This window comes from Erithacus rubecula (genome assembly GCF_903797595.1).
Source record: "Erithacus rubecula genome assembly, chromosome: 10".
NCBI lineage: Eukaryota > Metazoa > Chordata > Aves > Passeriformes > Muscicapidae > Erithacus > Erithacus rubecula.
Genome location: NC_136662.1, coordinates 2317824 through 2331319, shown reverse-complemented (window position 1 = coordinate 2331319; position 13496 = coordinate 2317824). Strand labels below are relative to the sequence as shown.

The 13496-nt window shown below is 45.3% G+C and overlaps 1 protein-coding gene across 2 annotated transcripts in view; it reads left to right on the top strand.

Annotated features, from left to right (window-relative positions):
- PATJ (PATJ crumbs cell polarity complex component) overlaps positions 1-12642 on the top strand; it is a 128054-nt gene extending 115412 nt beyond the window's left edge. The window contains exons 37-43 of one of the 2 annotated variants that reach the window (XM_079313976.1): positions 582-699; positions 2177-2214; positions 2472-2594; positions 3631-3735; positions 6890-6990; positions 8452-8575; positions 10161-12642. In XM_079313976.1, coding sequence (XP_079170102.1) covers positions 582-699; positions 2177-2214; positions 2472-2594; positions 3631-3735; positions 6890-6990; positions 8452-8575; positions 10161-10307 — 756 coding nt within the window. In that variant the 3' untranslated portion in view covers positions 10308-12642. Of the gene's footprint in view, positions 1-581; positions 700-2173; positions 2215-2471; positions 2595-3630; positions 3736-6889; positions 6991-8451; positions 8576-10160 lie in introns of both variants that reach the window. The other variant, XM_079313975.1, reaches the window with a different exon arrangement.
- Positions 12643-13496: the final 854 nt, after the last annotated feature.

Here is a 13496-nt window from a genome sequence, read left to right as displayed (position 1 = left end):
TGAATACACAATTACAGTGTATGCAGCTAAAAGAACAAAGGTTGCTGCCAGGGGTCAGGATGGGTGTCCCTGCTGTCCCCCCCTGGTGTGAGAGCAGATCTGTGTCCTGCTGGGTGCTCCAGCATGCAGGGGCATCACAGGGAAGGTGCCCATCATCTCCCCTTCTCCTGGGGTGTGGAGACACCCTGGGAGCAGCTGAGACTGGGGAACTCTGTCTAAAGCTGCCCTGAGCAGCACAGAAGTGTGGAATAAGGGTCTCTAGTGCTGTGAGCAGCAGCACAGAATCACTGAGGTTGGAAAATCCCTCTGAGACCATCAAACCCATCCCTGCCAAGCCACCACTACCCCTGTCCTGAGTGCCACGTCCACACATCTGCTCATTCCTTCCAGGGATGGTGACTTCACCTCCCCAGGGAGATTTTGGTGGGTTTCCCCTCCCAGAGGGGTTTGCATTGCATGGCCAATGTGGCATTTCCAGTGTGGCTGGCACAGAGCACAGCTGTGCCCATCTGTCACAAGGTCTGCTTTAAAGTTCACTTTTTGGGTTTGACTCATGGTTTTTTATTTATTTTTACCCTCAGGCAAGCCAACAGAGTGTCCACAGCCACTTCCACCCTGCTCTTGCTCCTGTCCTCTCCACCTTGCAGAATTTTGTCAGCACAAAAAGAACCTCAGCAGACACATCCCAGAGAAACTCAGGTACAAGCTGAGTGTGATTTGCTTTATATTCAGGCTGCTTCAAAAGCCAAACTGAACTCTTGAGTCTGCCTTTCCTGCCCAGCCTCCCAGCAGACACCCCACGGATGTTTTCAAGACCCAAGCACTTCCCAGAAGATGACATTATTTTTATGGCTGCAGGAGGAGTAATGGCCCCTCTATTTTCAGTGCTAAGCTCCAGTGCCCTGCTATTCCCCCACACCCTTGTCATGGGCTTAGCACAGGCATGGTTCTCACATTAGGAACACTTTTCTCAGGGAATAAAGCTGCCACCACTTCATTTATATCCCTGTTGCTCCTGAGTGCATAAAGGGGTGTTTTGTAATGGGAAAGTCACAATGCCCAGTTTGCAATTTGCAGGTTTACAGAGTGTTAAATCCACGACCTGCAGCAGCCTGGGGAGAGTTGCTCCAGGAGTGGGGAATCTTTGCTCACATCTGAGCATGGGCAGGGGCAGAAGACATTTCTTTGCTGGTTTGCAGGCACCTCAGGAGCCTGCTGGCTTTTGGGCATCCTTCCTTGGGCTGTCTGGACAGGCTCTGCAGCACTGGGCATTTCCTGACCCTGCTTTGGGCTCCCACAGACCTCAGCTGTCCTGTCCTCCTGCCCAGCACATCTGTGTGATGTGAGCAGTGCTGGCCTGGGGGGGGGGAAGAAATGTGGAATTTTGGAAAGGATTTACTCTGCCAGCCTTCTGCAAGGCTCTTAAGATGGTTTCATTAAAGCTGATGCAGTCAGGGGTGGGTGTAGCAGAGCTCAGGACCAGACTACACCATCAGCTTGTTGGGCTGAAAAAGTTGCATTTTGAACAATGCCTCTGCAGTCTCTCTTTGCCTTTTTCCTTTTTTCTTTACATTCTTTCTTCCCTTTCCCACTTTCCCCCTTCTCTTTTCCCTGTTCCTTTTTTCCTCTTCCCCTTTTCACCTTGATTTCCTTCTGCTTTTCCTTCCCCTCTCATCCTTATTCCCTTCTCCTTTCCTTTCCCATTTCCTCCCCTTTTCCAATATTTTGAATACTTTTCCACACCCTATGGCTGGATACACCCCAGCCTGACTTCCTGCCTGTCCATTATTTACCAACCCAGCACAAAGGGGAAGAGGAAATCCCTGGAACTGCAGCATCCCCAGAGCCCTTTGTGCATTTAGGAATAAAAAAAAAAACAATCTTTAATTGAGTGAAGACACAACAGGGCTGTTCTGCAGGCTGGCAGAGTGCTGCTGTTCCACAGATTGTGGCTGGGCTACAGTGGGAGTCACAGGGACATGGGGGGACAGAGGGATTACACCACATTCACCCTTCCTCCTCCTCCTCCTCCTCTTCCTTGGCACAGGAAGGCTCCACTCCTGCCTGCTGATAACTCTGCCTAGGCAGCAAGGGACCATTGTCACCTGACAGTGTTATCTCTTAATTATATTATCTCTTAATTACAGAAGCTAATTGTTTGTTTCTTTATTAGCAGGAGCTGATATGGGCCCAAGGACTGTGGAGATAACAAGGGTCAGTGAGTTGTTTTCTGTCCATTCACAAAGCCAGCTCCTTTCACTGAAGTTGTTCATTTTTGCAGCATTTCCCACAAGCCAAGCTGCATTATTTGTGTTTGCAGTGGGGTGTTGGATGTGTGCCTGTGCTTTGGGTCAGGAGATGTGTGTGCCCAACCCATTTGCTCCCTGCTCATGAATCCAAGCAGTCAGTCACTGCCATGCCCTGAGCACAGCCTCTGAGCACTGCAGGTGTTTGGTTTTGCTTTGTTCCAGGGCCCAAATGATGCACTGGGTGTGAGCATTGCAGGAGGGAAGGGCAGTCCCCTGGGAGACATTCCCATCTTCATTGCAATGATCCAGGCCAGTGGAGTGGCTGCTCGGACTCAAAGGCTCAGGGTGAGTACAGGGACCCTCAATATTTCCTGTGTCATCCCCCCCTTGAAGCCTCAAGCACTTCTGTCACCCATAATCTCTCACAGACTGCTTTGATTCTTTTTATATAAAAGCAAAACAACAGAAAAAACCCCACTCCAAAAAGCAAATCTGCCCTTCTTTACCCAATTTGGGAATAATGACAATTGCTGCCTGTATTGGAGAAGTGATGTTAAAAGAAAGAGTTTTAATGAATTTGTAGTGGTCATGGAATATCTGTGTTCATCCAGACTCAGGCAGGGCAGCAAGAGGCTCTCTGGAAACCACAGGTGTTTTGGGAACTCTGGACTGGGCATCATTTAGAGCTCAAACCAGGTAGAAACCACATCAGAAATGAGTTGTTTGATCTTAAGGCCTCTAGAAATAAACAGCAAAATAAGGCACCTGTATCAGACCCACAGTTTGTGTGGGTTTCCAGGCATGGCCACATGAACATTCCAGTTTTGGAGAGAGTTTCAAGTGATCATGAGGATTGAAAAGAACTTATTATGCAGATCCACATGCTTTGGCCCATGAGATTCATTAGGACATGCTGCTACACTCATGCCTTGTCTCTAATGGAATTAAACAGTGGCAGGGTCGAGATCATTTTTGTGTGTAGGAAGAAGAAATCATCCAGGTTAATTGGATTAATATCAGGAGTTCCTGCTCTCCTTACAACATTCAGCATGTGCTTACACAGTCTGGAAGAATATGAACTTGTCTGCACATTCAGACACAAATGAATCCTTTCTGGATGGGAGGACAGCAGGGAAAATCTCCCTCCCTCTCTGCTTGCAAATAGAAAGAGTAAAATACAACCAACCTTTGTTTCTCTGATCATATTGTTAGCATTAAAAAAAGAATGGGAAATGATCACTGGCAGTGCAGAATCCTCACAAAAGGGATCCTGCAAAAGAGAAGCATGACTGTGCAGTGCCAAGTTCACTAGGAATTTTAAGCATTCTTAATTTTAATTTTCCCTAATGCTGGTAATTTTCCATTGCTGTTGTACTTTCAGGTTGGAGATCGGATTGTCAGCATTAATGGGCAACCTTTGGATGGGCTGTCTCATGCAGATGCAGTTAATCTGCTAAAAAATGCTTATGGGAGCATTATCCTGCAGGTATGGTGATAAATTGAACATGCAGCTGCAGCAGGGGAGATAAATGGCATTCAGGAAGGAAAAAAAAAAAAAAATCCCTGAGCATCCCTGGCACAAGGCATCAGAGGATTGCAGGGTGCTTTGCTGGTGGGAATTACACAGAAGGAGAGCAAGAAATCATTTCCATTCAAAAATTCTTTATTGCCATTCATACAGACTGTGAGCATGGTTCTATAAAAGCACAACAAAGGGAACAAAGTAACTTGTTGCCACACGTGATAAATCAACATGCTTCCCAGTTGTGGGTTTTTGTTTTTTTTTTTTAATTGGAAGTTAACAAGGAACAAGAAAATGAGTGTGTGTGCTTGTGATGTAATGAGACAGAAACCCACAGGGTGGTTTCCTTATCCTTGAAAGAAATTCTAGCAGAATTTAGGAAAAATGATGGCATCATCACCAAGGCAGTGCTGCCTGGAACTGATTATTCATCAGGTAAAGGATAAAAACACTCAAGAGAGAAAACAGAGCTGTGTTTCTCTGGTAGCTAAAAGGGACATCTTCTGCCACATTGCTTCTAATTGCTGCCTGCCACTGTGTTGATCCATAGTTTATTTTGATGATTACACAAAGAAATGGGGAAAATACTTGCCAGTTAGAGTTCAAAATTCTACTCATTTGCAGAATTACTGCAACAATTGGAAAACAAGCTGAAGGCACCACTAAAATCTACTCTTAACTCTCTTTACCATCACAGCATTTTGGATTGGAACACATCCTGAGGGATTTTTGCAAGCTTCTTGCTTGTATAATGACACAAATGTGACTATAAAAAATGGTGGGGGGGGGAGGAAAGAAAAAAGAGGCAATGAAATGATAATAAACTTAGTTTGAGACTTGCTCATTCTTTGTTTTGTCTGTCCATGAACTGCTGACCCAGTAAGTGATGAGCCAGTTCCAGAGCAGATGGTGTTTTGTGTAGTTCCATTGAAGTCAGAGGAAACACACAGATTTACACCAGCTGAGGATTCTCTGTTAAATTATAGTTATCATATTGTTACTAACATTGAGCAATTTCACTTTTCATGTCAACAGTATTCCCTGAATAGAAAATGAAAGCTTGCTGCAGAACCCAAAATTGCTCATCTTGAAAGCTGTAATAGAGCTCAATGTTGCACCTCATGATGGATTTAAAAATATTCCTGATGGAGCACTCTGTCACTGGTTCACTCACACAAACAAAGAGGTTCTTCCAGAAATGCCACTGGCTTGAAGAGCTTCTTCTGGAAGTGTCTTTGGGTTTGTCAGCTGGCTGTTTTTCTTCCACATTTTTGCCTCTCTGAGCATTCTGTCTCATTAAAATGAGCTTGATGCTGTTTGCAGATGATAGAGGTTTATTGGGCTAGAAGAGAGTCTGTTTTCCCCCTATTAAAAACCTGCTCTGGGAAGGTTGGGATGTTGTATTTTAACACCTGGAGTAGTGTCAAAGCCTGGTGATGTTCCCTTCCCCACCAACCACAGGCACCAAACTGCTCTTTTTTTTTTATTTTATCAAAACAATCCAAATGGAGCAATCCTATCTCTGTGATCATCATGACTGATGTGCCATTAAGTAATCCTGTTTATTATCAGGGTAGACCACTTTGTGGCAAACTGCTCTGAAAGGTCAGATAATTGTGTTCAGTGGGGTGGAAAGGCTTATTATGGGAAGGTCCTGGGAAGGAGTTTGCAAATGCTGTTTGCAAATGGGAGATTAAGGTCTCAGGGGAACAATCATCCCTCTCAGCTGTTTTGATGCCTTGCTTTAATTTAATTTCTTTTCTGCAGGTGTAGTAATGAGATAAGGGGGAGCTTTTTAACAAGGTTGTTGAACTCTGATATGTTTTTGCTGCCAGCTGAGGATTTTTGAATGCAGATTTGGTTTTACCCTCTTTTTATTGAACAGCAGCAAAAAAACATGAGAAATCCTGAATCAGAACATGAATTCCTTACTCTGAAGGGAATTTTTGCTGGCTGAGTCAGGTGCTGCTCTCACCTGCTGGATCCTTCCCTTTGGGGCATCCTGGAATCCCAGCCCTGGGATGCAGAATTTGCATGGAAACCTCCTGGCTCTGTCACCCTCTTGGCTCCAGATGATTGGGAAGAGGGAAATATTGCCATGGAAGAACTGTCAGCACTCATTTCAAACAGATTTACAGAACAAGTTTCTTACTTTGCAAAGGGAAGTTTTCCTTAAAGCCAGGTTCATGAGTGGAAGGAGTACCTGCTCACTTTGATAAAATGAGGCCATAGCTGGAGGAAATATTGGAATTGTGCTTCCTGCCTGTTTTTCACAGTGTCTGAGCTGAACTCCTGTGCTGCAGTAAATGTCAGGCAGAGAAGAATATCTCCTCAGAGGGAGATGGAGTTAGGGAATAACCACAGTGTGTACTTTTTGGGAAATTGATGTCCTTTCAGCTCTAAACACTTCAAATCCAAACCACTTCGTGGTGGTTTCTTTGAAAATTTCCCCCCCCCCCAAAAAAAAACAAAAAGGAAAAATAAAATTAATGCCAAGGGCCTCACTACTCTCACAGAAGGAATTCCTTCCCAATACCCCACCCATCCCTGCCCTCTGGCAGTGGAATCCATTCCCTGTGTCCAGTCCCCCCATCCCTTGTCCCCAGTCCCTCTCCAGGGGAACCCCCCCAGCTCTCCCAGCACCCTTCAGGATGTTTTCAGAATAATAGAGGACACACAATTGGGAAGTGTAAAAATCCAGGTTGTTTTCATGCTAAAAATTCAGGGAAGTCAAAGCCAAGGATTAATTTGTTCCCTACTCATCAAACAAACCAGTCTGAGGCATTTGGTGTTCTCTTCAAGGTTGTGGTGGTTTCTTTCCAGACCAATTCTGGACCCCTTGTGTTGACTCTCTTTCCTTGGAAAAGCAACCTTTTGCTCTGGATTACCCAGAAAAACTCTTCCCCTTTGCTCAGAGCTTGAGTGATGCTCTTGTGAGGGCAAGGGGAGGTTTCAGACCAAACCTTGCACTGAACCCCCAAAAGTGGCTGCTCTACCTGAGACTGGGGGATTGGTGGAGATTTAAGAGGGCAGCACTTGGTTTTAAAGCTTGCTTGTGGGGGGAAAACTCAACAGCTGCTTTTCCAAAGTGCATTTTTTGTGCATCCCTGTTGCCCAGGTGGTGGCTGACACCAACATCAGTGCCATTGCCAGCCAGCTGGAGAGCTTGTCCCCAGGCTGCAGCCCGAGCCCACCCTCTGAGCATCCCCAGGATCCTGAGTGAGTTCCTGCTCCCCTGCCCTGGGGGCATTTCTGGGCCAGGGAAAGGCTGCAGGGAGCTCTCTGCCATTGCTTCTCTCTCTCATTTCCCACCACCTTTGAAATGAAAGTTTGGTGACCTTCCCCAAGCTGGTGGTGGGCTGGTGTCTGTCTTCGCCTGCTGGCAGAAATTGCTTGAGTAAATAAGCTGAAATTGTGTTTCCAAGCATTATTTCTGGGTGTTTTTCAAAGAAAAGTATCCATTTTCTTCCTAAGTGTTGTGCTGATGTTGTATTTCTGCCCTTGTGCATTGGCTTCCTCATCTGGAAAAAGTTCTGATCACAGCAATTTGAAATAATTTGGTATTGGCAGACTGATGGCAAAGGTGTTAAAAAAACACCTTACAAAATATGTCCCAGGGTTTTGTCTTTTCAATTTTTATAGCTTTATGAGTAAAAAAAAATCCAATTAAAATAATTCCTGCTTGCAGCACTTGTGTGTGGTGATGGGAGCTGAGGTCCAGCCCTGCCATGGATCATTCTCCATCATGTGCTTTTCACACTCTAGCACCCCAGTTACCATTTTGAAATTCATTTATTCTCCATTTCAGCTCATGATTTTCATTATGTTCTTCATTTTCATTCTGTGGTTCATTCTTTTTATTTTAAGAAGTTGCTGCCCTGCCCCAGGAGGGTTGGGTGTAGAAGTTGAGCTGTTTGTGCTGCATTCTGTGCACTTAAAATGTGAGATACTGGTTTCATTGCTGCTCTCAAAGGAGAACTGCTTGCTTTACAAAAGAATTTGTGTTCTTTTTTTTTCCATATCAAAGCAGCAGGGAAATTTGGAGGTGAAAACATGCAGCAGAATTAGGTATGTCCTAAAAAATGCATAGATATTACTCAGCTTGGGCTGCACCTTGAGCTAGGTGGAAGAAGCCAAATGGTTTTCAGGGAATCATGGAATGGTTTGGGTTGGAAAAGCCCTCTCAGGTCATTGATTCTGCTGCCAAGGCCACCACTGGCCCCTGTCCCCAAGTGCCACATCCACACAGGGATGTGCCAGTGCCTGACCACCCTGTCCACAACAGTTCTTTCCACATATGTGGAAATTACTTATTTCAAATCTGAGATGGATAAACTCATCTGAGTGGTCTCAATTCCACAAAAAATTCTTCCTTTGCTCAATATAGGCAGAAAAAACTCTGAAGAGTTCAGGCTCCAGCTGATGGGCTCTGGAGTTATGAGCACAGGGATGGGGATATAATACAATAATAATTAATTTATTTTTTTTCCAAGTGAGGAGCTGGAGCACATTGAGCAGCCTTTGAACTCTGGGCTTTGCAGGAATGTTCCAGAGCAGGGTCATGGTTTGTGACTGTGTGAAAAAACTCATGATAGATAAATGTCTCTCTAAGTGTTCCTTCTGCATAAAGTGCCCAGAGACAGACATTGCTTATCTAAATGATATTTATTGTGTTTTCAGAGCACCTCAACCTAAGATTATTACTTTGGAGAAAGGCTCTGATGGACTGGGATTTAGTATTGTAGGGGGGTATGGAAGTCCCCATGGAGACCTGCCCATTTATGTCAAGACTATATTTGCCAAGGTATCTTTTCTTTTTTGTTTTCTCTCCTTTTTTTCTCTGTATTATCTTTAAAAATAAACCTAAGATTGGGCTTGGATAATATATTATGTAGCAGAAAGCAAAATGTGCTGTTTGAGTGCATTGCTGTGAGTTAGTGGACCCAGAACTCCTAGCTGGCTTCTCAGTTTATATTTCATATTCCTGATGGCTGAAACGAGACACTTTGTCTCAGCAAAATTGCTCTGTGTACTTGGGAAACTTGAGTTTGTACATTCAAATATTTATAAGGCACTTTTCTATCTTTAAATCTCCAAGAGATTTCCAGGAGGTATTGAAGGCAACTTTTTTTTTCCCCACTGTGCAGGAGTGAGGAAATTGCAGAGATGCTGAATCCTGATGAAAAAACAGGAATTAGCCCTGAGTGTCTGGGGGGATTGGGAGGGTCCCTGCCAGGTACAGAGAGCTCCAGCCTCTGAGGCTGGGGAAGAATCATAATATAGAATATTATAGGAGGGAGATGTGCCCCTTCTCCCACCAATCCCCTGCTAAAAATGGGCCAAGACTTGTCAGGCATGGCCACATGAGGGGAGTTGTGGAAATGGAAGGGGAGGGAAGAAGAACAGTGGGAATTAGGGATACTTTCCATAAAATAATTGTGAAATCTGTCACATGCAGCTGCTTGCCCTGTGCCTACTTGGTGCCACTTGTGTCAGCACCTGTGGCAGGGTGGATTGTGGTTGAGAAAACTTTGCATGAATTTACTAAAGTAGGAGCCATATCTCCTGCTATTCTGGGGTTCAAACCACAAAATATCTGGCATTTTTGCAGTTTAAAATTATTAAATTTTAACTGGTGTTTAGGGTTACAGGTTTCTAGATGTGAGTGTAACTGAGAAATCCTAAATGGAACCTGAAGTTCCTGCAGTCACTGGTGGGGCAGAAAGGACACTGAGCCAACCTCTGGGCAGGGCTGAGATGTCTGGAGGAGAGGAAAAAAAAGAGTAATTAGCTAATCTCTGGAAGATCTCAGGACTGTCACAGAACTTTTTAGGTTGGGAAAACCCTCTGGGATCACTGAGTCCAGCATTCCCCCCACACTGCCAGCCAATGTCCCCAAATGCCACATCCCCATGGCTTTTAAACCCCTCCAAGGATGGGGACTGCCCTGGGCAGTCTGCTCCAGTGCTTGGCACCTTTTGGTGAATAAAATTATCCTGATGTTCAGTCTAAACAACTCGAGGCTGTTTCTTCATCCCTGTCTGGGGCTGGGGGCAGTGCCCAGGTTGGTTCCCTCCCCTCCTAAACTTTTGTAGCTGTTTCTGAGTACATTTAAATGCTGCTCTAACAAGCCTCTCCACCATCATAAACCCCAGAGCCAGTTCTGGATCATCAACCCAGGATTTTTCATAACCCCAGGATTTTTCATAACGCCAGGATTTTCTCCAGGGGAGAGCCAGCCCTGTGTCTCCCTGCAGGTGCAGCTGGCGGGGTGGGCAGCTCAGGGGAAGCTCAGCACTGCCATTTCTCCAGCCAGCAGGGATTCCCAGAGCCCATCCCTCCCTCAGGAGGCTGCAGGGTGCCAGCCTGAGCCCAGCTGTGTGTTGCAGGGGGCAGCAGCCGACGATGGGCGGCTGAAGCGCGGGGACCAGATCGTGGCTGTCAACGGGGAGGCTCTGGAGGGAGTGACCCACGAGCAGGCTGTGGCCATCCTGAAACGCCAGAGGGGCATGGTGACCCTGACAGTGCTGTCCTGACACCACCTGAGTCACCTGGGCCATCACCTGAGCTGCCAGACACTGCCCAGCCCCAGCAGAAGGTGGATCAGCATTCCCGCCGCGCGTCTCCAGCTTCGCTCCGGTTCTTTCCCAGCCTTTCCCCCCAGCCCTCCACGACTTCTGGTGGCTTTGGAGGTTTCTCTGGACAAGTTTAATTAGGGAGTTTCAAAGGACAAGGCTCATTCTGCTTTATTTAACGTGGTTTTGTCCCCGCTGGTCTGAAGCCCGACTGCTGAACCTGGAATCAATTCACACAAAAGAGAATTCAGATCATCGGCTGATCCCATCTGAGGAGCAGGAATAAATGCTGAGTGACTTGTCATCTCACTCATGATTTACTTATGCTAATTGTTCTTTCAAGTATGCCAGAAAACATTAGCAATGTAATTAAATTACCACTGTTCCAAATGATGAAATATCAAATTCTCCTCTGGGAAATTATTTGTGCTCAGCACAGTAAGTCTGATAGTCAAATGTGAACTTCTCATGTTTATCTCTTTGGGTAGGTCTGTGGAAGTTAGTCAGAGGTAATTACTGTGATGTGTCAATTTGCAGCCTTTAGCATGAAAAATCAACGAGGGGAGAGGGAAATTTATTTTTTTAGGCTTTTAAAATGTTTGAGCCTTTTCAGATATTTAGGCAGCATGAACAACAGCGTAGCTCATTCTGTTCTGATTATATTTTTTAAGAAGAAATGTGCTGATACTTGCTAGGCATGTTGCATACAAAGGCAGTTGTTGTCGTGCCAAGCTGCAGCATAATTGCTCATCCTGAAACTTCAGTGAAGACAAAAAGTTTGCTTTGGGAATGTGATCCTGGAATTCCAGGAATGATGGTGAGCAGTCCCTCTGGCTCAATGGAGTTCATCCTGACCAGCAAACTGATGCACATTTCCAAGACTCCCCCCAGGACCAGGCAGGGCTGGAAGAGGATTTGTGGATCATGCTCCTCTCTTTGCTGCCAATTTTGGGTAACACCAGGCACCACCAGGCAGTGGGATGATCTCCCACAGCCAATTTTTTGGGGTCTGAAGCCCACGAGGAGCCTTCCCAAAGCTGGTCCCACTCTGGGACAGTCCAACAGTGGAGGTGGGGTGCAGGAATGTTCAGCCAAAAGTTCCCAACTTCATTCCATGCCCCAGCCATCACACAGTGATTATGTGAGTGTGGCCTTGGTGATTTAGCAGATGAATTTGGCAGGCAGGTTCCTGGGTTAATCTTCCTATCCAGAGGAGCAGGAGGGGTTTGGAGGAAGCAGCCCAGTCTGATTTGGTCTGTTTGGCTTAATTTATAATGGTGATGTAGCTGGGAGAAAGGAAAGGGGAGGCAGGGTCAGAATTGGCTGCTCATTTTGTGTGAAAAATTCCAGGAATTAAATGGCAAGAAGGTTGAACATCTGCAGTATAATAACTGAGCAGTGTAAAGGTACAGTTGTTCTGCATAATTTAGTGGAATTTTCTCCATTTGACATACAGGAACCAGTCCTGAAGCAAGGTGAACTACAGTGAGACAGGAATGCTGTGATAAGTTCTCATGGAAAAGGGTTTTTTCTTATTTCCTTGGAAAGTTTTCCATAACTTTAGGTAATCACAAAGTGCATTTAGCCTGCTGGAACCATTGGTGGGTATTCCCTTAACAGTGCCTGGAAGAGCCTTCTCATTTTCAGTGGATTCCCAGTTTGATTTGCCAAGTGAGGTGTGAGTGGAACCTCGATTGCAGATGCACAGGAATTTCTCCAGATGTAGAAAACTGGAGAATTCTTAACAAAATGCTTTGGTTGCACAAGTATCTGAGGCATGCAGGAGTTCAAGGTGAGGTGTGAGGAGGTGCCCTCAGCAGCAGAGTGTGGAATTTATCAACCAAAGGGAATGATTTTTACATTTTTACATTCCGACCCTGAGGCGTGTCCACATTTAATCAGTGAAGTTGTACATCAGCCTGTGATGCACATGCAGTTCATTGGCATAAAAAATACAATTTATGGGCTGAGACATTTTGCACTTCTCATTGCTCAGAAGGAGAGAGAACATTTTTCTGCTTCTTGTAATTTGCACTTTGTGTGTTCGAATATATTACTGCCAAAAAATAATTATATTGCAACTAATTGATAAACCAGTGACCAAGCTCCACGTGCAGGACCAAGGCAGAGAATTCAATTTGCATTGTCTGGGTGGAGGTGTTCTGGTTTGTTTAAAACTTCATTTCTGTGCAAGGGAAAAAGCAATTAAACCTCCTGATTGTATGTTTACGTAGATCAGCAAAATGAGACATTTTCTGACTTTAAAGGTTCTAAATAAAGCTCAGTTGCATAAGTAGTTGTGCATTTGTTTTATTTTATGTTTTAATTTGAGTCAGTGTTAAGAGTTATTGCATGAGATAGCCCTGATATCCAGTGTAAACCTCCTCTGGCAAAATTCTCCTCTCTTTCCTCTTGTCCTGAGGGTTCTCCTGCCTTGTTTTGAGGATTTGGTGTCAGAGCCTTGACTTTAGAAGGCCCATGTGCTGTTCACAGTCCTTCCATCACCTTCCTCACCTGGAGAGATGTGGAGGAACCTGCAGTGACAGCACCAGGAGCCATCCCAGGGCTGGTGGCACTGCCTGGCCAGCTCATACCCAAGTTATGATGTGGTGGTGTTGGGTGGGCTGGTGGGCTCAGCAGGTCAGCCTGGAGGGGTGAGGAACTCCACCTCATTATCCTGATGAGGAATCATTGTAATGCCCCTAAATTCCCAGTAATTAATCCCATGGCAATTGCCACCCTGGAAGTGTGACATCCATAGAGCCATGGAGGTAATGTGATTATTCCAGGATGGAGCAGTTAATGTCCCTCTGCCTGAAAGCACTGGAGTGAATTAATTCAGTGTCACACATGTATAAAACATCAGGTTTTACAGTTGTGCTGAGCATTGCTGCATAATTTCATTATCATCTTTCTCCACAGGTGCATCAGGAATTGGGTGGGTTGATGTCCTGGTTAAACACTGGTTAAACACTGGTTAAACACTGCCCTGCTGGTTGTTACCCCTCTTGGTAGGGTTTGTCCCCCAAAATGCACATTCCTGTGATAGCTGCACCTTCCAGGATGGCAGCAGAGATCCCTGTTCTGCAGGATCCCAAATGGGAAAGGAGCAAGGGTCACCCTGACTTTGCTTTAGCCTTTTCCAGGTGG